Below are 22,244 nucleotides of genomic sequence, written 5' to 3'. Positions count from 1 at the left end.
AATTCAGTCTTGAACCTCTCCACATTCCCTGTGTTTGAAGGGATGAGCAAGGTTTTAATCTGGCAATTGATTTTAAATTTAATGTGTAGTCATAATAAGATTCAACCCTGTTTTGCGGGTGTGATTAGGGATTAAAACACATCAATTTCTACTAGTGAAAGAGTGGTAAAGGCTCTAGCATCAGTTAAAACATAATCCCTGCAGTCCTGGGGCTCCGGTTCACCTCTGGCTAAGTGGCATAAATGGCGATTAGGATCTGCTGCCATATGGGCAGGTAAAACAAAACCAGCACCCATGCTCTATAGGGAGGCTGCAGATTCAGCATTGAGCACCTTTGGATTGGTGACCAAGAGCATATTTTTTCCCAGCTTGCAGTCAAGATGCGTTCACAGCCCATAACTACCCATTTCTAATGCCTGCTCAAGCCTGGCTGTTCAGGTTTATGGACGTTTTTGTGTGTTTTCGAACCAGGACTATGGGTGTACAGTACTAAAAGCAAAAATAGGCGCAGTTTACCCAGCTGTGCAGGCTGAATTGGAAGCAATTCCAGCCGGGGAGTCTTGTAATACTCGTACTCCCCAAGTCCCAGTTTAGTAGTTGTGCTGTGCATGTCGATGATAACTCTATTTATGATGCCTATGTCAACTTAGAGGAACTCTGACTTCTATATATTGAGTCTACATTTCTCCTATCGTTTAGCCTAAACTAAAGTTGCCCTTTTAAAACTTTGAGGTTGAGAACTAACTGCATATCCCTGAGTTTTAAACTCTTGGCATATTTGAAAATTTACCACTGTTCTGTAAACTGGGATTGTTTAACTGATGGATGCTTTTTTCTACTATACAGTATGTGGTGAGAAGGGAGAAAAAAGTTGCCTGTTGATTTCATCTGCCTTTCCAGCTGAAGAATTATCAAGACTTAGCCTAACAATGGGGTATAGTAATCTTGTTTCAAATGCTGCTTTCTGATGCTGTTGTTCAGCTTGGTCTGTGCCACATTCACAGTAATTTTAATGCAACAGTCACATTTTCTTTCCCTTTAGAGAAAACTGAAATCACTCAACTGCTTAAACATAATGTGTGCACTAAACAGTGCCTTAAAGCTTCAGGTAGTTAGAGGAAACCACATGGAAGCATCTAGATCTAATAAGATTCACAATCACTTAGGAGTTTTGGTTTCTGTCTATGAGTTAACAACTCTCCTTTAACTTGCAGTTTGTTTCCAAGGCAGGTTAATCTCATTTTCCTCTAGGAATTCAATTAGATGAGAGCATCCTTCTGCTGTTGGCTTCTCCTTTTGTCCATTGCTGATTAACAATTGGATCATTGAGTCACCGAGAGGTTAACGAAACACTTTTTTGTCAGTGGTCCAATCTCTTTGTATGGTTGTGTCGAACAGCAGACTGAACAGAAATAATGGGAAAATCTTGTTTGTGGAATGACCAGGGTTGTCATTTTGCAATACCAGAGTAAAGACCTGCTTAAGCTTCAGGCTTCTGGCTGTGCACGAGGCGGCTGATTACAAATCCCTCTGCAAGAACATGAAATATTAGTTTCTCCGCATCTTTTGCGCTTAACGGTGTTGGAGCTGGGGAGATATGAATGATTACAGTCCGTTCAGCAGTAGCTTCCCATTTAGTATTTAAAATGGTTTTGTTACGATGAGTCTTCTGGGGTTTGGCATTGGGAAAAGACTGAATTGTAGCCCTTAATTATGGAGTGTGGACAATTGCAGCCGGACAGACAGGCAGTGGTCCAGCTCCGCTCTTAGCGAGCGATGCTTTTGTGCTGTGCCATCCCCCTGCACAAATGACCGTAGCAGGCTGTTGCTAGATTGATTGGTTTTGATCTCTTTATAGGGAAGAGGTTTGAAAGCTGTAATTTCAGGTTTATCACAGCAGTCCTTCAGGCTTCTGCCCTGTTGCCTTGTGCAAATGTTACCATAGCTGCCCCAAAGAGCTTCCTATGGCATTAAAAAGCGGCTATGACATCCATTTGTACTGGGGCACCAGTGGCTTGGCTTGTGTAGATGCTGTGGCAAAATGGAATCATAGAACCGTTTTGGTTGAAAAAGCCATTTAAGGTCATCAAGTCCAACCATTAACCCAGCATTGCCAAGTCCACCTCTAACCCATGTCCCTCAGAACCTCATCTCTGAGTCTGTTCAACCCCTCCAGGGATGGTGGCTCCACCACTGCCCTGGGCAGCCTGTTCCAATGCCCAACAGCCCAATAATTGCAAGGAAAGCTTTGGAGGAGCAGAGTTTTGCCGGTAACGCGCCCCCTGTCCGTGTGCAAGTGATGGAGAGCATTGAGGAGTCCAGGGGAGTTCAGCTTGGGAAGGTGCAAGATGGGTTTCTGCTCTGGGCTGGGACTTCCAGATGCCACAACTTCACTTTAGTTTTGTCTCCCGGGAGCTACCGAGCCTCCGTGGTGGCTGCTGTACACATGGCATTGCGTTCTCCTATTGGGGATGTTAAAAATACACGCTACAATTTTCCCTTTCCACATACCAAAATATATTAATATGCTGCTGCTTTGATTAGTCATTTCCTCTTCCTTTGTTCCTTTCACAACAGGGTAAAGGACTGTGGGCACATACTTCAGGAAAATCTTGTATGGTTAAGAAGTCTGCTAAATAGATTCTTCTGGGTTAAAACCTGTCTTTGTTGGCAGAAGATGACTTCTGTTCTCAATCTGTTAAATAGACATTTAAAAATAAGTCTGGATAAATCACCTTTATGGTATTCATACTAAGAATATCTTTGCCTGATTTATTTTTGCAGGGGAAACAAGTTCTAATATGACCAAGGTTAATACTCCTACTGCAGAACAAGTAGTAGATTTAAAACTTCCTTGTGTGGCTGGAGAAATTCAAGTGAGTAGGCTCAAATGTCATCTGGCCAATGTGGTTAGAGGCAAAGTTGAGTAGAAATTTGGAGAATCCAGCAGTAAATTAAGACCTACCTTTTCATAGGTATGTGTGGACTTCGGAAATATCTCTCCTAAACAAAACGTCATCCTCATTAGCAGTCCCAACAGACACCTTCCACTAGACCAGGTTGCTCGGAGCCCTGTCCAACCTGGCCTGAGGTGTCTCCAGGGATGGGGCATCCACAGCTTCTCTGGGCAGCCTGTTCCAGGGCCTCACCACCTTCATGGGGAAGAATTTCTTCCTTGTATCTGAGCTAAATCTCCCCTCTTTCAGTTTAAAACCATCACCCCTTGTCCTGTCACTACAAGCCCTTGTAAAAAGTCTCTCTCCAGCTTTCCCATAGGTCCCCTTTAGGTATTGGAAGGCTGCTATAAGATCTCCTGGAGCCTTTTCTTCTCCAGGCTGAATACCCTCAGCTCTCAGCCTGTCCTCACATCAGATCTGTTCCATCCCTCTGATCATCTTTGTGGCCTCCTCTGGACTCACTCCAACAGGTCCATGTCCCTCTCATGCTGGTGGCCGCAGAGCTGGACCAGCACTGCAGGGGGTCTCACCAGAGCAGAGCAGAAGGGCAGAATCGCCCTGCTGGTGACCTGCTGGTCAGTCTTCTTCTGAAGCAGCCCAGGATATGGTTGGCTTTCTGGGCTGTGAGTGCACGTTTCTGGGTCGTGTTGAGCTTCTCATCAACCAACAGCCCCAAGTCCTTCTCCTTAGGGCTGCTGTCAATCCATTCTCCCAGGTAACCAGGCCTCATTTTTCCTTATGGAGAGGGACGTAATTTTCCCTGGACTTCTTTTTGTAACCAATGTACCTATAGAAGCTTTTCTTCTTGCTCTTGATGTCCCTGGCTGTATTCTATCAACATGTTAGCTTTTCTAACCTGATCACTGGCTGCTTGGACAATATCTCTGTATTCCTCCCAGCCTACCTGTCCTTGCTTCTACCTTCTGCAGGCTTCTTTCTTGTGTTTGCGATTGTCCAGGAGCTCCTTGTTCATCCATGCAGGCCTCCTGGAGGTGATGGTCGAATATCAACAAGCTTCCTTGGGCCCCTCTTCCCTCCAGGGCTTTATTCCATGGTACTCTACCAAGCAGACCCCAGAAGAGGCCAAAGGCTGCTCTCCTGAAGTTCAGGGTGGTGAGTTTGCTCTGCACCCTCCTTGCTGCCCTGAGGATCTTGAACGCCACCATTTCATGGTCACTGCAGCCAAGGCTGCCCTTGAGCTTCGCATTCCCCACCAGCCCCTCCTTGTTGATGAGAACAAGGTCTGGCGTAGCGCCTCTCCTCATTGGTTCCTCTGTCACTTGGAGAAGAAATTTATTATCAACGCATTCCAGGAACCTCCTGGATTGCTCACGCAATGCTGTATTATCCCTCCAACAGATACTGGCACAGTTGAAGTCCCTCATGAAGACCAGGGCTTGTGAACATGAGGCTGCTCCTCTCTGTCTATGGAGGGCCTCATCCATTTGGTCTTCCTGGTTGCGTGGCCTGTGGCAGACCCCCATTATAGTGTCATCTGTCCCTGCCCTCCCTTTAATCCTGCCTGATAAGCTCTCTGTTGGTTCCTCATCCATCCCCAGGTGAGGCTCCCTGCTGGATCTCCAAGGACCACTCCAGGTGGTCGCTGACGTAGAGGGTGACACCCTCCTCTTCATCTCCCCTGCCTGTCCTTCCTTAAGAGCCTGTGCCCTTCCATTCCAATGCTGCAGTTGTAGGAGCCATCCCACCATGTCTCTGTGATGCCAGTAAGATCTCAGCCCTGCAGGTGTGCACACATCTCCAGCTCCTCTGGTTTATTCCCCATGCTACGTGCGTTTGCATGGAGGCGTTTAAGTTGAGCTCCCAGTGAAGCAGAGTTACTCGCTGGAGTGGCTGGAACTCCTTTGTGCTGCTTTTCACGTCCTCCCCTGCTGACCTATGATTCTGCTCCAGGCTCTGGGCATCTATTGCTGGCAGTGGCATCAAACTGGTAGGAATGGGATGGGTTGAGGTTCCCCTCCCCTTAGTTTGAATCCTTCTTCACCAGCTTGGCAAGCCTGTGACCGAAGATGAGCTTTCTCTTCTCTGAGAGATGGACCCAATCAGCTACAAGCAGACCAGGTTCCTCAAAGCCAGTCCCGTGATCTAAGTGGCCAGAGCCCTGTCTGTGGCACCAGTCCTGTTGCCATTTGTTGATTTGCCAGATTTGACTGGCCCTTTCCTTCCCTTTGACTGGGAGGATTGATGAGAAAACTACCTGTCCTCCAGAGTCCCTCACTGCTGCTCCAGGGCTCTGTAACCCTTCTTGATGTTCCTCAGGCTGCTCCTGGCTGTGTCCCTGGTGCCCATGTGGAACAAGATCGGTGGATAACAGTACAAGGTTTGGTGGTATCTCGGTGACATCTCTAATGTGAGCCCCTGGTAAGCGCACACCTGTCTATAGAGTACATCAGGTTGGCAAATGGTGGCTCTGGACCTCTTGGAACTGTGGTTGGACATCAGGAAAAGGTTCGTCACCCAGAGGTGCTGGACACTGAACAGGCTCCCCAGGGAGGTGTCACGGCCCCAAGCCTGACAGTGTTCAAGAAGAGACTGAACAATGCCCTCAGACACATGATATGAATTTTGGGGTTGTCCTGTGCAGGGACAGGAGTTGGACTCGATCCTTGTGGGTCCCTTCCAACTCAGAATATTCTGTGATTCTTGGAAGAGTCCCTGCTGCTGTCACCCATCGCCTTTCCTCAGTTGTGCTGGTTGTTCTACAGGGAGCAGGTCGAGCCTTCTTACTCTGCTCCATCGTCTCTCCCGATGTGACGGCTCTTTCCTCTTCAGTTTGCAGAGCGGTGAAGCGGTTCTGTAAGGGCACCTCAGGCCTCGGGGGAAGTCTCTTGGGTCTTTTCCTTGACTATTTGCAGCTCTTGTATATATAAACTTTTTTTTTTTAAATGAGCGTTAGCCTCCCAATACTCAGATGCCATTCATACTTTCACAGCAATCTGCAAAGGCAAAAAATAAAAAGGCTGAACTGCAGCCTTTTCCTCTTTTGTTTCTGTCTCCCCTTATTTTACATTTAGTTTTAAAACTATAAACAAAATACATAATATAGGAATATATGTTTAAGTAGTTATATTTACTATATACATTGGGGAAGGGAAGATGCTTCATTCTAGCTGTTTTGCCTTTGCAGATTGCTGTGAAAGTATGGGAGGAATCCGAGTGCTGAGAAGCTGCTGCTTGTACCTGCTTTCCTCTGTCTTTCTGTGCTTGTGGAGACTGAATTGGATGTAAAGACAAGAAAAGGCTGTAGCAGCCCCAAATTTCTCAAGAGATTATCTTAATTTATTTTTTACATGGAATTTGGGGCTGTGCCTCATTTGTCACCAGAGGGGGGTCAACTGTGTAATTGTCGCGGGTGCTGTAGAGCTTGTTTTAATCAAGTTAAAGTAATACATGCATGGCAAAGGTAGGTGCAGAAACCTCAGAGTAAATATACTTAAACTAGGGTAAATTTCCTCTGTGGCAGAGAAGGATTAAGCCGTGTTGGGGTCTGACAGCCCGATACCCTCGCAGGCGAGCCCCTTCACCTGCCGCGTTTTGGCAGAGCCAGGTTTGGGAGTGACGCTGCGTGTGGTTCTGTCCGCAGAGATGGAGCTGGGGACAAGGTGGGTGACGAATGGCTTTGTGACCCCAGCCGAAGGACGTGCGAGTGCTTGTGCTGGTTATGCCAAAACCCTGTGCCCTAGGAAAAGGCGGCGTCGTGGTTAAAAAACCCAAACCCCGAGCAAACCCGGGGGGGTGTGCAGAGCTCTGCGCCGGAGCTCTTGTACCGGATCTGCCCCCGGTTTTGGGGGATGGCAGCTGTGCTCTGAGCCTTTCCGTGGGTCCAAGGTGAAGATTATACTGTGAATATATATTCACACAATAGACCACACCAGATGTCAAAAGGCCTTTGTTGAGGTGCATAGTGACTTTAAAGTTGTGTTAGTGGCTGTTGTGTGTCATAAACCTGAGCTGCTGTGGACTGTCACATCAACCTGGCTTGTACAAACCTCTGTTAACTTTGCAGACAGCTAATTGGAATAATAAGGCATGGCCTGATTCCTCTGTCCCGTCCAGGTGCTGAGCACAAGCATGGTTCAGATGCAGTCGTGCGTGTTTAATGCTTCTGCCTGGCTGACCTGAGAGTCCTGGCTTAAATCTGCACTTGGTTTGTGCTCCCGGATGGGTTCGTATTGCAGGAGACCCTTCGATTCTTGAAAACTACACAACATGTAGAATTGCTGCTCGGACCGGTGACCTAAACTCAGCTTTGGCCATTAATCTGCTGTTTTGTCTCTTAGTATGGAATCCTGCATTAATCTGGCCTTGGCAAAACCCCAAGTTCCAGCATTGCCTGCAAAGCCTGACCTAACGAGTTAATAAATGTTGGGTTGATTGCGGTGTACAGTTACATCTTGAGCAAGCCTGCGAAACCCACGCGTTGCAGTGCAGCTGGGCGCCGCTGCCGTGAGAATAGCGCAGGTCGCTTTTAATCAAGTTGGTATGTTGAGACTATTAAAAATGTAAACTTAATTCTTTTCTAAAACATGGTTTAAAAGCTACAGCTGCTGCATTGGCTGGGTTTGTCGGCTCTATCTGGCAGCTTTGGAGGAGAGAGACTTTGCTGCCCAGCTTGCAGCTCTGAGCAGCTGTACCGACGTCTTCCCTTGCCTTAACGTCAGAATTGTTCACGCCGGTGCGTTTGTATGGCTACTTGTGCAGCCCTTTTTGCTGTTGAATTGTGCCTTCTGATGGAAGGCACGCGATGGAAAGGAGCAGATGTAACGGGGCATCTTCGGGCCATTCGGAGCTGCGACCTTGGCCTTGGGACGTGAGCAAAAACCGCAAGTTGAGAAAACAGACATCTATGTCGAACCTTTCATTTAGATTTTGCTGCTCTTTCGTCCTTTCTGAGAGTCTGTGAGGAAAACGCAGTGAGTTTTGTGGTGTGTTTTTGCTTCGTATTTTGAGAAGTATCACTTCCCAGTGGTGATTGAAGAGCAAATGTTGGATCTGGTCTCTGCTTGCAAGGAGAGCAGGGAAGGGGAAACACTTGCCCCAAAAACCATGAGCTTGCTGCTCGGGTGTTTAAATGCCTCTCAAATAGTTGCCGGTGGTGTGGGCAGAGCGTGTCTGTACACGAGCATGTGAAGGAAGGAGCCGAGGAAGCCTCAGGGACTCCCTGGAAATAGCGATGAGAAGATGCGGACTTGGTGAGTAACGCTGAGAGCCCTCTTGGGGCACAGCCCTCTCCTGTTGGATGAAAGAAGCGTTCGATGCTTTACAGGCACTTGGGAAGAAGGTAGTGTAAAGATAAATTATCTTCTGATTTTATAGATAATAGACGTGTGCGTTAGAAGTTAGTGATTTTTGAGGAAAAACTTGCAGTTTCTGGAGTCCATTTGGCCCTAGGTTGGTTTCCTGTGCTACCGATGTGTGCCAGTTTATCCCAAATAGCATAAATACTGCAAGAAACATATTGACTTCCTAAGATTTTTTCAGTCCTGAACAATATCGGTGTCTTTGTGCTTTGGTGAAGCCCACGGGTTGCTGCTCTGTGCAGTTTTCGGGTATTTGGCCAAGCTGCTGGGCAGGAGTGTGATTTTTTTTCCAGCCCATTCCTTGCTCCGTGCGTGATTTTATCCCCCAGGTAAATGGTGAGGTTGCTCGCTCCGCTTTCACTGATGCTAAATCCAGCTCTGGGCTTTATCCTGCGGCTCAGGTGGTTTCAGGGTGGCAGGTCCTGGATCCCTGCCCTGCCTTAGCTTGTGTGGACTTGCCTGGCTGCAGTGGAAACCTCCAAAATTCTCCTTGCAAACCCTTGCAGGAGGTACCTGGGCGCTTGGACAAGAGCATGGTCATTATCAGATAGCGGTGGCAAGGTCTTGTAGCAGTCTTGCATTCCTAGCTTGCTCTCGGCACCAGGTGTTGGCTCTAAAGATGTGTTAAAAAGCCCTAAAAGTAAAGGCTTTTGTTAAGCAAAGCTACTCTTTTATTTCTGGATTTTAATAAGCAGCGTCTGTGTTAACTAACATCAAGCGACTGTGAGCAGACAGAGCCCAACAGATGGTACAAACAGCGGCACGTTTGGAATGGAAAATATTTACCTAGAGGGTATTTGAAGCGCTGAGATTGTGCTCTGCAAATGGCTTAATTGTATCAGCGTAATCAAGTGAAGAAGAGCAAGATTTATTGACAAGTCTCATTCTCCTCCTGCTGTTAGCGGTTTGGAGGGGGTGTCAAGCACTGCTGAGCAGGTCTCCTTCCCAGAGAAGAGAAACTTTAATATGTGAGTGGCTCAGTCTGTAATTTCGAGTGTCTAGAGCTTTCTTCCATTGCTACATAAATCATGCTGTCAGGGCGAGTGTTCTTAAATAAAGAAACGTGGAGCTTGAACTGCCGTTTATTAAGCTTCCCCCCAGTCTTAGTTCTGAGTGGGCTCCTGTAAACAGGGCACGGAAATATAGCTGGAAGAGTGGAGTTCAAACAGAATCTGAAAAAAATGGGTCAAAACTGGCAGAGCTATTTAGACTTTTAGCTTTTCTAGGGGGTGGGTGCTTCATCGCACACCTTAGTTGTGCAAACTTAAGTGACTTGTAAGAAGACTGCGTGTGATTTTACTGGAAGCCCTGCCTTCTTCCTTACATAGGTGGCAGGTGAAATTTATATATAATATCTTATTTTCTGTTTCCAGGTGTCCTCAGCTCCTTGCTGGTATTCACTGGGCAGAGGGGTTTTCTTTGGGAATGGGTTACACTTGCCTGGGGAGGCTGAGGAGGACGTGGGGTCATTGCAAGGGCCATGGAGATGTGTTGTTTTTTCAGTGACGTATGCGGCTGCTTTTGTAAAACAAAACACAACAAAAAACCAAAAAAACTCCCCCCCCAAACCAACCAAAGTTGTAACTCTACAGTTTTTTCTTATCCTGTTGCAATATTGATGTTAAAGGAGCTGCCTTCAGGTTTTTCTGGCAGCGTCTTCCTAAAGCTCGAGCCCAGCTGTGCTTCAGTTATTTAATGCTCGTGAACAAAGTCACAGGGTTGCTCCTGCTGTGTGGATGAGGAATAGGCACAGGATGGCTGAACATCTTGTTTAATATCCTATTTTACCTCTGGCAGGTCTGGGTTTAGTTGCCTCATCGAGCCTGAGTTTTTGAGCATCGTCTCTCGAAGAGCTCTGGGGGAAGATACTCAGCGTGTTGCTGTGTGCGGAGTAAGGGAACAATACTGTGATCTGTTTGAGGGATTTATTGAATACAGATACTCCTCTGAGACCTCTTGCTGGGTTCCTAGTGGCTGTTGAATGCGAGGGCTTGCTTTTAGTCTGTTTGCAAGCTTCTCAAAATCCCAGGGAAAATACCTCAAGTAAAGAAGCTGTTGCCTTAGCTAAATCATATGTGGTGTCTCCTAAACTGCATAGTATTAAAAATTCGCCACCGTGGTACCTATATTTCCCTTGCCTTAATGTTAGTTTTTCAAAGAGGCACAGATCCCTGGGGATCATGTGTATCTAGGGACCCAAGCATCTATAGAAGCTGTGCTTTAATGTACTGGGGCGACACTACAAGTGACTCAATAGCCAGATGGAGCTATAATTTATTTCTGTTTTCTCAAGTAAGCTAATCTCCTGGATCTAAACTGAATGAATACCCTGTGAAATGTTGGTATCTGTGCAGGGTGAAATTTGAGATTTAAATGCAAAAAGCAAAGGGTGTGTTACAAAACCCCCGGCAGCGTTAACTAGCAGAGGCAGTCAGGTGCAAGCAATAGCGCTGGAGTTCAGAAATAGTTATTTTCTGTGGCATGGGCTCTGTTTAGGGGAACAAAAGTGCAATTCTTTTGTTAAACGCAGGATGGGAACAGTAACCGAGTCTGTGTGCAGGCCGGGACAGATGCGGTTTGTTCCCCTTTTTCAGAATGACTAAAGGGATGTTGTGAGTTCTTGAATTTACAAATGTGACGGGAGCGTGTCTGCAAGTGGGGAGCCTGGCACGGGCTCTGAGAAACGTGCCTGATAAATATTGGGTTAAATATGAAATACAGATGAAAGGTGAGTATTTAACCCAACACTTTGAGATTTAAAACTAGCCGCAGTGTCCGTGTGTCTTGTTGGCAATAGCGAGGGGGTGCGTACGTGCAATTTCTGCCGGGTGTGCCTTGCCTGGGGGTTGCAGCTCTGAGCGGGTCGAGAGCTGGTGCAGCTGCCCCCAAAGTTGTCCATGGGGAGGGATGTGAGTGATAAATCCCCTCGCCAGCCCTTCTGGATAGGGGAAATAATATTTTCATGAGGATCTCTCACATTTCCATAGTTAACAGGAACAGGAGGAATTGTAAAGCTAAATCCTGATGAGCAGTTAAGCTGGTATGTGAAGGTGTTTTTAAGTTAATGCAGCATTCACTTTTTTCCTAGTTTAATAGGAGCTTCTTTGTCCTGTTGCATTGTGTATGGCATAGGATTTTTTTTCCCCTCTATACATTATTACTGTTCTTTCTTAGCTTGTCAATGTAATAAGGAAGTATAAACAGGAATGGAGAAACTTGTTCAGTAATTACAGATTGTCAGGGGAGAACTGGAAACTGTGTTTGAGCCAAAAGACTGTCTATTTACCCCAAGGATGCCACTTCTATAGTCATCTTGACAAGGGGTGGATGGCGAAGGATGTCATCTTGTCATTCTGCACACAAGCCGGCAGCGATGGTATTCAGAAGGGATTTTTAAATGCCCTTGCTTATGCAGGGCTGAGATTGAAAATTAAAGTAAAAGCATCAGAGCAGAGCTCATTCCTGGGTGTGCTTAATCAATTCTAGTTACATACTTTTTTTTTTTTTTTGGAACCCTGCTTCGATGTGAAAGGCTGGATTTGTGTATGTGAAATGTCCCACTGGACTTTGGAGCAGAAATCTGCATGCCTACGGTCACAGTGTTTGTGGTAGAAATGTTCCTTTGGCTCGAGTTCTGCTTCACCCTGATGAGCAATAGAGAGACGGGTGCAGTGACTGTGGCTGTGCAGGCTCTGAAGCACCTGATTGCAAAGCTGGCACACCTGGGGTGCATTAGGAACAATGTGAGCAGCAGGTTGAGGGAGGTTGTTCCTCCTCTTCTTTGCCCTGGTGAGGCCACATCTGGAGTTGTGTGTCCAGTTCTGGGCTCCCCAGTTTAAGAAGGACAAGGAATTACTGGAGAGAGTCCATGGGAGGGACACAAAGATGCTGAGGGGTCTGGAGCATCTTTGTGATGAGGAGACACTGAGAGAGCTGGGGCTGTTCAGCTGGAGAGGAGAAGCTGAGAGGGATCTGATCAATGGGATCAATATCTCAGGGTGGGTGTCAGAGGATGGACCAGACTCTGTTCAGTGGTGCCCAGCGCCAGGGTGAGGGGCAACGGGCACAGACTGAAACACAGGAGGGTCCATGTGAACATGAGGAGAAACTTGTTTGCTGGGAGGTGCCAGAGCCCGGCCCAGGCTGCCCAGAGCGGGTGTGGAGTCTCCTTCTCTGAGACATTCAAACCCCCTGGACCCACCTGTGTGATCTGCTCTGTGACCCTGCGTGAGCAGGGGGGTTGGACTGGGGGATCTCCAGAGGTCCCTTCAACCCAACCAGTTTGTGATTCGCTGGATCTGGTGCAGGGTGTAAATGCTTCTGGTGCAGAAGTGGATTAATGCCGGGAGGGGAGGGCCGGGTGGTGGATGGGGCTTGGCAGAGCTGCCAGTGCTGAGATCAGAGCTCGTCTTCTCCAGTACGCATTCCCCACTCGGATCAGCTGTTATAATTATATATTTACGGCTCCTACTGAAAGCATTTGAATGCATCTGGCCTCTCTTGTCTCAAAGCAACAATTGTTTTCTGCTTATACTTAGTCTTGCCTTGACCATCGCACCTCCTGACACTTGATGTCTCGAACCTTTGCTGCGTTTGTTTTGCCGAGCGCATGGTTTGACCTGAGCATGTGCTGTTGGGTGCTGGGAAATGTGGTGCAGGTTGGGGCTGGGCTGAAGCAACTGGCTGGATTTTCGGCCAGCTGGGTGCCTGTGGATCACAGAGGCAGAGGGGGATGTTCTGTGCTCGTTGTGGTTTGGTATTGTAATTGCTGCAGTAATGTGATCAACTTCATTACACTCGTGAAAAAATCTGCTTAATTACATATTTACTTTGGGGATTAACTTCTCCCGTAAGCATTCAATATTGACTTTGGCCAAGACATGTTCTCAAGATCTGCTTCCTTCAAGAGGTGACTAATATTAGATCATATAGTGCAGGAAGCTGGTTTTATCAAGAAGCTGTAGTTAATCATTTTGAAAGCTCCAGCTTAGTTTAAAGCATCTGTGTTTTTTCTCCCCTTCCTCCCATCTCTCTCAACCCTTCTGAAACTTTCTGTGCTGGACATAATTCGACAGCCAAGAAAATAAACACAAACTGGGAGAAAACTTAATGTTAAGACAGCTGACGAATAATCAGTGTATTGAAATATTAGCCTTTTATTTGGATAGCTTAATAGCCAAATTAGAGTTCCCACTCCTTGCTTTCTGTGCTGCTCAATGCGCTGTACAAATAAATTATCACAGTAGCTCCTCTCTGTCCAGAAACTATTGCATGTCACAACTCTTCTCTCTTGAGCTTAAGCCAGGCTCTAAACTCAGCTCTCACCAATGTGAGTTTACGATTAGCAGCTTCTGGCACAGCCAGGAGTTGAGATAGAACTTTAAATGTAATATTATCAGGTATTTAATGAGTAATCCCTTGCCCAGAAGCAAGGAGAATGTGTCCCCTCCCTTCACTGTGCAGCTTCTACATGGGCTTTCTTCCTTGTGCCTTCAGTATACACATATATTTTTCTTTTTCTAACCGATGTTTTAAGGTGTGGGGCAGTTCTCCCTACCATTTTGGGGGTTATTTCACTTAAATCTGTGTGAAACTCTCATCCTCGAGCTGGTTGAGGAGAAGCAGAAGGGCAGACTGATGTGTAACTAACTGTGCCCGCAGTCTTGGATGGAGAAAAATATAGTTGAAGCATGTGCTTTTTAAACTGAGTTGGTGAATTAGGAATCACACTTGCCTTAATTACAGCATTGATTGTGTTTTTTAAATGATTGGTGCTTTTTTTTCCCCTTGGAACAAAGAGTCTGGAGAAGATTTGAATTCTTCCTCGGTTTGTAGTGATGCAATGGGAAAATCTGGCTTGTTTTGGTCCCAAAATTAGGTTTATAGCTTCATTTTGACCTTTTTTAGCTCTGTGATTGCTGCTTATTAAAAAATAATAATTTCTTGGGGCATCAGTATTGTTTTCCTCAAATCACCGTGGATTATCTGCCCCGGCAGTGCTACACACTTGCATGCACAGTATAAGTAATAGATCTTCCTATGTCTTTTTCTGTAAGTCTGTGGAGTTTTCATGAGTTTAAAGCTGAGTTTTAGACGTCAAAAAGCAGTTTTGAAAACACCTGATTTACAGAATCACAGAGAATCCCAGAATGTCAGGGATTGGAAGGGACCTCGAACGCTCATCCAGTGCAATCCCCCCATGGAGCAGGAACACCCAGATGAGGTTACACAGGAAGGTGTCCAGGCGGGTTGGAATGTCTGCAGAGAAGGAGACTCCACAACCTCCCTGGGCAGCCTGGGCCAGGCTCTGCCACCCTCACTGGGAAGAATTTTCTTTTCATATTTAAGTGGAACCTCTTGTGTTCCAGTTTGAACCCATTACCCCTTGTCCTATCACTGGTTGTCACCGAGAAGAGCCTGGCTCCATCCTCCTGACACTCCCCCTTTCCATATTGATCCCCATGAATGAGTCCCCCCTCAGTCTCCTCTTGTCCAGCTCCAGAGCCCCAGCTCCCTCAGCCTTTCCTCACACGGGAGATGCTCCACTCCCTGCAGCATCTTGGTGGCTGCGCTGGACTCTCTGCAGCAGTTCCCTGTCCTGCTGGAACTGAGGGGCCACAACTGGACACAAGATTCCAGGTGTGGTCTCAGTTTGAACCCATCACCCTTTGTCCTACCATTGGTTGTCACCGAGAAGAGCCTGGCTCCATCCTCCTGACACTCACCCTTTATATATCTGTCTTTCTGGTTGATTAAAACTTAGGGTTCCTTCCCCTCATTCCGCTTCTGCAGCTGTTGTCAATCTGGGCACAAAAGGAAGTTGAAATCGAAACTCCCACTTGCCAAGATAAAAATCTTAATTCGTTATGTTTGATTTATGGCAATAAAAAAAGAGAAGCGTTGCTCTGCATTATTTCACAGCCTCTGAAAATGCTGACTGATGTATTTCTGAAATTAAAAGCTTTAACTTGATGAAATTTGCTTAGGAAGGGAGAATGAGAAAGATGAAGAGAAGTGAGGAGCAGAACTGATCTCTTTGAGATCATCGGTCTTGCAAACCGCAGTTTCTTTCTATCCAGGGTAACAACTTAGAAGCAAATGGTAAATAATTTCTATTGATATAGTTTGGTAATTTTATTAAAAGCTATTTTAAGGCTTCTCTAAAACAATGACAAATCTTCTTCTGTTATTATAATTGGTGGGGGGAATAATAGTGAGGAAAACCTGTTCAAAAATCTGATTTTTCTTTTTCTTTCCCCCCCATAGGTTTTCTTAAAAAATATTGCTAAGAAGCAGCACAATGGAGTTTTACGAGTCTACCTACTTTATCATCCTTGTTCCTTCTGTGGTTATTACAGTCATCTTCCTCTTCTTTTGGCTTTTCATGAAAGAGACTTTATACGATGAAGTCCTCGCCAAACAGAAAAGGGACGTCAAATTTCCACCTACCAAGACCGATAAAAAGAAAACTGAGAAGAAGAAGAACAAGAAGAAAGAAGCTCAGAACGGGAACATCCACGAGTCCGACTCTGAAAGTTCCCCTCGGGACTTTAAGCTCTCGGATGCCCTGGGTACAGATGAAGATCACGTCATTGCCGTCCCTGTTCCCGAAGTGTCTGCTGGCGTTAGGGAACGGAAGAAGAAGGAGAAGAAGCATAAGGCCGTTCAAGATGATCACGTAACTAGGGATTCGGAAGGATCCAAGTCTTCAGGCAAGAAAGTAGATCCAGTCCCTGTTACAAAACAGCCCACTCCACCATCCGAATCAGCACCAGCTAAGAAGAAGCCTGGGCAGAAGAAGCAGAAAAATGGAATGGGTATCTGATGTTGCATATGCTTCTTGCACAGAACGCCAGAACCGTGTTCTGCTTTTTGCAAGGCCACAGAGTGTCTCTCTCCCAACTGTTCTGCCTGATCTCTATGGGGCAAAACTCACTTCTAACCTTTTTCCTTTTGAGGAGCTGTTGCTTTTCTCCCCACTGTTTTTCATCCGGCAGCAATGCTCTGGTTTTCCTCCTCCCCTCCTTGCTTTCTTCTACTAAAGATTGTTGAGGGAAACAGTAGCTCGTATCTTTGCTTTGCTCTATGGTTTGACTACTCTGCTCTCAGCTATCAACATTTTGATTATCTGAAAGAAATCATTAAATGTTTGCGGTGCGCATTCTGACGTCAAACCATGACAAAGTGGAGTCCTAAAAGCGGTTGCCCTGATAAGAAAGGGCATCTAGGGAAACTTCGTAGCGGAGTGTGCAAAATAAATCACTGTTGAAGTGCGGGTTTAATGTACGGAGAGGTATTTGGTGGCTGATTGATGAGAAGAAGCACTTACAGCTGCTTCCCACCTGCTACACCTCTAAAACTGAATGGAACTGATGGTAAAAGACTGGTCCAGGTATTGTAAATGAAACATCCAACCTAGACAGATTGAAAGCTGTAGTCAGAATTACCTGCGACTGTCTTGGCTGTATCCTCAGCAGGAGTCGACATGTCTCAGTGTATTTGCTGACTATGAATAGAATGTAAGAAAGAATAAATACACCCGGTTTCAGAAATAAGCGAAAACCAAGTTACTTGCAGATCACCCATTTGAGATGCAGGTGTAACAGGTTTGCTACAGGGAGTGAGGAAAAAGAGCGACATTGCTGCTTGATGTGGTGTATTTTCTTTTTCTGAAAAAAGGGAGAAAAAAGACCCACCCGCTACCAACACAAAAAGCATCAAATCTTGTTTGTGGGTGTTCTCCACAAATCTCTGTGGCGTGGTTCAAATGTGGTCTGCAAGCACTGTTCTGAGGGCAGCCAGAACAAACTCTTATCCTTGATTACAGGAGCTGACACCACAACCCCGTATCGTGTGTGTCGACTCTGACAAGAATATCATAGAGCACAGGCTGTCCAGAAAGATAAAAAACATTCTCACTAGAAACAACATTTATAAAGAACAATTCCCTAATGTGAAACGCTTCTTTTCTGCTTCTCACAGTCCCAGTAGCTATTGGGGGTGTGTGTGTAAAATACCCGAGTGGGTTCACGGGGGGAAATAAAACACTTCCTGCAAATGAGAAACTAATGGGGTAAGGCGTGCTGTCTGCTCTGTTGCAGTCAAACCTGGATTGGATTTGTTAAACTGGTATTTGCATTGCTGTGTTCTGCTTGCAGATAAGGTTCCTGTTTGTCCAAACACGGGGTGCTGTGGCTCTTGACTCTGCTCAACCTTTCTGTTGCTTTGGGGTCACGTCTGATACGGGGGGTGTGTTTGGATAACTTTGTTCTGATTTGAAATACATGGGTTTCTCTTTCCTGCGAGTGGACTTTGGTTGTTACAGATCTAAAAGTGGTGATATGAATATACAGAAAAGCATATTGTCTTAATTGTCTGTTACAGATGATCAAGATACTAAGACTGATTCTGTTGTATCTCCTACCAAAAAGCAAGATCAAGTGCTGCTCCACCAGGAGATAAAGCAAGAAAACGTATCGGGAAAGAAGAAAGTCTCTGCAAAGAAGCAGAAAGTTGATAATGGTGAGAATACAGAGTGTGACTTATTAGTTCAGATAAACCTGACTATTAAACCTTTTTGACATCCATACTTCAGTCCCTCATCCTTTGGAAAAAGAAACTCATAGAAGAATAACTCTTTTAATTTGAAAAAGCAGGAATTCCGGGTCGGAAAGGTTGTTCAGCCTGAGGTACTGTTTAATTTTATGAATATCTGGTAGCACTGAACATGGGAGGACGCTGTGAACCTTTCTGAACGCTTTTGGATCCAAGCATCCACACTTGAATTGAGGAGTAACATGTTGACTTAGAGCCTGCTCAGCTTATACTCGAAGTTGCTGTGAGCAAGGCACGTCTGGGACGGGCACAGTCATCTGCCCCAAGCAAGACTGCAGGTTTTTTAGCCAGTTGCTTTGACCACGTTCCTCTCTTATTGTCCTTTTGTTAGCTCGTCGTTGTTCCAACATCAACCGCTCATCTTTGCTGTCAAGGCTTTTACTGTTCGTCATCCCTCGTTCTCTGCCAAGATGCTGTTTCTTGTCTCTTGGCTCAGTCTGCCTCTGTGTTTGTTCCTTTTATTTTTAATCTTTTTTTTTTTCAATTTTTACAATGAGTGTCATTGTGCCTGTGGCTTTTGGGCAGAGTGTGACCGTGAAGTTCTGTGAGGCCACCTTGTTAGCTTCTCCAAACTCTTTACTGGGACAGCTACGAAGGAGTTTGCTGCTGGTGTTCTGCTTCAGGATTAGACAATGTCGGTCGCTGTTCCCTTTATCTTTTGGTCAAGTCATCAGGGTTTAGATCAGTTGTGGGGTCTGGTCAGACCAGGGTGGGGTTTGTGGTCATATAGGGTCCCTGTGCGTTATAACAACTGGAAAGCTTTCAAATTCTTTTTGAAAGAAACCTACTCCTGAGGAACCAAGGGTGTGATCACCTTTTGTGGACACGCTTGTGCTTTTCCTGATGTACTTCATGGACCACAAACTTGTCTGTGTGTGGCTAATGCTCAAATAAGCATCATTATCAGCTAAGCTGTCAGCGTTACACAGGAATAGCTCATGCATTATTTCAATGCAAGCTGTTTTCTTTTCAAGATACCTCTTCTAAATGACAGAGAGAAATTAGCTGCAGTGGGCATCTGGGTTACCAAGACAGTACTTTGGGAATTTCAGATGTTACTGATGCTGTGAAATGTGATATTAAATAGATTTTGAAAGGAGGGGAATAAAATGAGGAGGGGAAGGTAATATGGAGAGGAAGGGAGGAGGTGAGGATGGTAACTGGATTGGGTGGTGGATATTTCTGCTACACAAGATCTCACTTTTGAGTGTACCTGCAGGTGTCTGCTGACTGCTTAAGTGGAAAGACGCTAGCAGGTGACACAGAAGGTCCATCTGGCCTGTTTTGCTCCTTAACAGCAGCTGGAATATAAAAGTCTTTTCTAACCAGCTCTCTGGCTGCATATTTCAGGCAGCGTGAGGTTTAGATGGGATATTAGGAACAATTTCTTCCCCAAAGGGCTGTGGGGCGTTGGAACAGGCTGCCCAGGGCAGTGGTGGAGTCACCATCCCTGGAGGGGTTTGAAAGATGTGGAGATGAGGTTCTTTAGGGACATGGGTTAGACGTGGCCTTGGCAGCGTTAACGGTTGGACTCGATGATTTTGAAGCTCTTTTCCAACCGCAATCATTCTACGAGCAGTGGCTGAGAAGCTGGGCAAGCAGCAAATCCAGCTCTGTCCCTGGCTGTATCTGTCCCCGCTCTGTCGCTCTTCCTCTCCCCGCTTTTGTCTTGGCAGTGCAGGCTGACAAGTTGTTTGGGCAGAGACTGATCCTCCCCACGCTGGCACAGCGCTGTGAGAATGGAGACCTGAGGTCGGTCGGTACCTCTGGGTATCTCTCTGAATATTAACGATGCCTAAAGCCCACTCTGACAGATGAGAGATCTTCATTAAGTGCTGTTGAGTCTGCATGTGAAATAAGCTTGATTGCTGTCCCTCCCGCAAGCTCTACTTAAATGGTTTAGTTCATTGGTGATGTAATCTAAGCGAAAATGCTGGCAGGGGAGTACCAGCTTTTAACAGAAGATAGACAAAAGTCTTTACTATGCTCATAGTTCAATGATGCTGAATTATTTCATGTGCGACCGCAAGTAAACCAGTCTCATTGATGCCATGTGCAACTTTCTTGTTAAAGTGAAATCAAAGTCAAAACATAAGGTTGTTCTCTGCTACTTTTTAAAATGGTAAAAGGCAATTTTGGAAATAGAAATTTAATTGAAGCTATCAAATTACTGTGCATTAGAGACCTTTATTTAATGAACTTGCCTGAAGAGATTTAATGAGTTAAGGATAATAGTAATTGAGAGTATTACTAACTAGCTATTGAGGTTAGAGAAGCTTTAATCCAACTCTCTAATATGTTACATACCTTCTCTGAAAATGTTGATGTTAATTATTACAAAGCTCTAACCCGTCCTGTGGATGTCTGATTTCAGTTTTGGTGGATGAGCCTCTCATTCAATCAACTACTTACATTCCTTTGATGGATAATTCTGATGGTGGCACTTTGGAAAAGCGAGAAGCGGTTGAAGTAGCAAAACACAACGTGAATGAGGGGATCCAGAGGAGCAGTGGCAAGAAACAGAAGAATGAAACCGATAAAGGTAAGAAACTGATAATGCCATCTGTCTCTGCTGTAGCCTGCCTGGAAACCTGAACAGGGGAAGCATGCTGTGTGTGTCAGGAAGGGGAATCCTCCCTTATTTGTTAGGAAGAAGTGATTTGAGGAAAACATTTGTGGCTGCAGGACACAGTTCTTGTCTGTTCTCGTTTCTCCCATCTTTGGCACTGTTGAAAGGGTTTTGCACTATCCAAATCCTTTTAACGCTGACTGTAGGCTTTTGTGTCCTCACAGTGAGCGAACAGGCGGTCGCAGACCACACAGATGCACACGAGCTAGTGCTGGTTTTACACGACATCGTTCGGGCATCAGTTCAGTGATGGACTCTGGAGCTTCGATCATGGGCTGTTGAGTCTGCTCAAGACAGGGAGGGCAGCTCTAGGGCTGTTGGTGGAGGCAGCTCGGGCTGATCGGCCTGTGTGTATCTCCGAGTGCAGCACACAGTTACCTGAAGCAAATTGCTGGTGGAGATAGTCCGGCAGTTTCCAGCAAAACTTTGAGTTTTCATTTTTAATGCAGTTGGAACTGGTTGGGATACAGGGGAGCTTCCTTCATGCTCTCTCATGGAGGCCTGGGGTGATTCATGAGCATTGTGTCTCACCCTGAAACTTTAAACAGGCCACTGACCCGCTCAAAGTGTGCCAGGCTTAGAATCATAGAATCGTTTTGGTTGGAAGAGACCCTTGAGTACAGCCATAACCGAAATCTAGCACTAACCCATGTCCCTAAGAACCTCATCTATACATCTTTTAAACCCCTCCAGGGATGGTGACTCCACCACGGCCCTGGGCAGCCTGTTCCAATTCCCGACAGCCCTTTCCGGGAAGAAATTGTTCCTAATATCCCATCTAAACGTTCCCTGGCGCAACTTGAGGCAATTTCCTCTTGTCATTGCTAATTACTTGGCAAAAGAGACCAACACCCTCCATGCTACAACCTCCTTTCGGGTAGTTGTAGGCAGCGATGTGAGACCCTCACATTTGCGGGCAGCCAGGGAGGAGAAGCCAAGTGACTGTTTGAGCGGTGACTCCCCGCTCAGGTTTGGGCTGGCTTTCCAACATTGCCTGCCTGGTCATTCACTGCACTTCTCCAAACGTCTCTTTTAGCCTTGTTTTCTATAATGCTCACTTGAAAGCTTTGTGGCATCCGTATGGGCTTCCCTGAGGCTCCCATTGTGCTTCTGGCTCAACGGCTGCGCGTTACTGCCCCGCAGCATCGCGGCCTCTCACGTGCGCCCGTCCCTTCTCATTTCCTTAGCGAGCTGTCACCTTCTGTATCAGCTTCTAATTCTCCTGTGTCAGCTGGGATTTGCCCTCCCGATATAGAAATCTTCCCGTATTCTCAGTGTAAGCTGCTCTGGTGCAAGGACAAGGTCTTGCTCTCCGCCAGGCCAGGCTGCTCTAGACTCCCGGCTAAACCGGGCTGTGGTCTCAGGATTTTTGGCATATTCCTGGGACCAGCGTCATGGATGATGTCAGTGCAGCCATGATGTGATATGAAGTCTGTGGCCAAGCGTAAGTTTGATTTAGGATTAGGAGAGAGTATGCCAGAATTTCTCAGTGCTTTCCTCTGCCTCCCTGGGCTTTGTTATTCAGTGATTTGTTGTTATGCTCAGTAACTTCTCTTAGGGGCTTAGTATCACCAGCACTTCTTTTTCATATTTTGGAGAGGCTTGGGTTGTGTGGCTTGGTTTTAATGGTGTGTTTAGCATCTGTGGTGAGAGACTTCGACCCTTCTTTGTGAGCTTTGGTAACCAAGCGTCACTTTTAAGCTTTTCCTTTTTTTTTTCCCCCTA

General features: G+C 46.0%; 1 protein-coding gene across 6 annotated transcripts in view; it reads left to right on the top strand.

Annotated features, from left to right (window-relative positions):
• The window catches only part of KTN1 (kinectin 1), an 83,711-nt gene that overhangs the window by 9,515 nt on the left and 51,952 nt on the right, over nucleotides 1–22,244 (top strand). For all 6 annotated transcript variants that reach the window (XM_082059364.1, XM_082059360.1, XM_082059361.1 and 3 more), the window contains exons 2-4: nucleotides 15,542–16,092; nucleotides 17,660–17,797; nucleotides 20,265–20,432. In XM_082059364.1, coding sequence (XP_081915490.1) covers nucleotides 15,576–16,092; nucleotides 17,660–17,797; nucleotides 20,265–20,432 — 823 coding nt within the window. In that variant the 5' untranslated portion in view covers nucleotides 15,542–15,575. The remainder of the gene's footprint in view (nucleotides 1–15,541; nucleotides 16,093–17,659; nucleotides 17,798–20,264; nucleotides 20,433–22,244) is intronic.

Source organism: Streptopelia decaocto, assembly GCF_964273445.1.
Source record: "Streptopelia decaocto genome assembly, chromosome: 7".
In the NCBI taxonomy this organism is placed as follows: domain Eukaryota; kingdom Metazoa; phylum Chordata; class Aves; order Columbiformes; family Columbidae; genus Streptopelia; species Streptopelia decaocto.
Note: the sequence above shows the minus strand (reverse complement) of the source record. Positions and strands in the feature narration are given on the sequence as shown.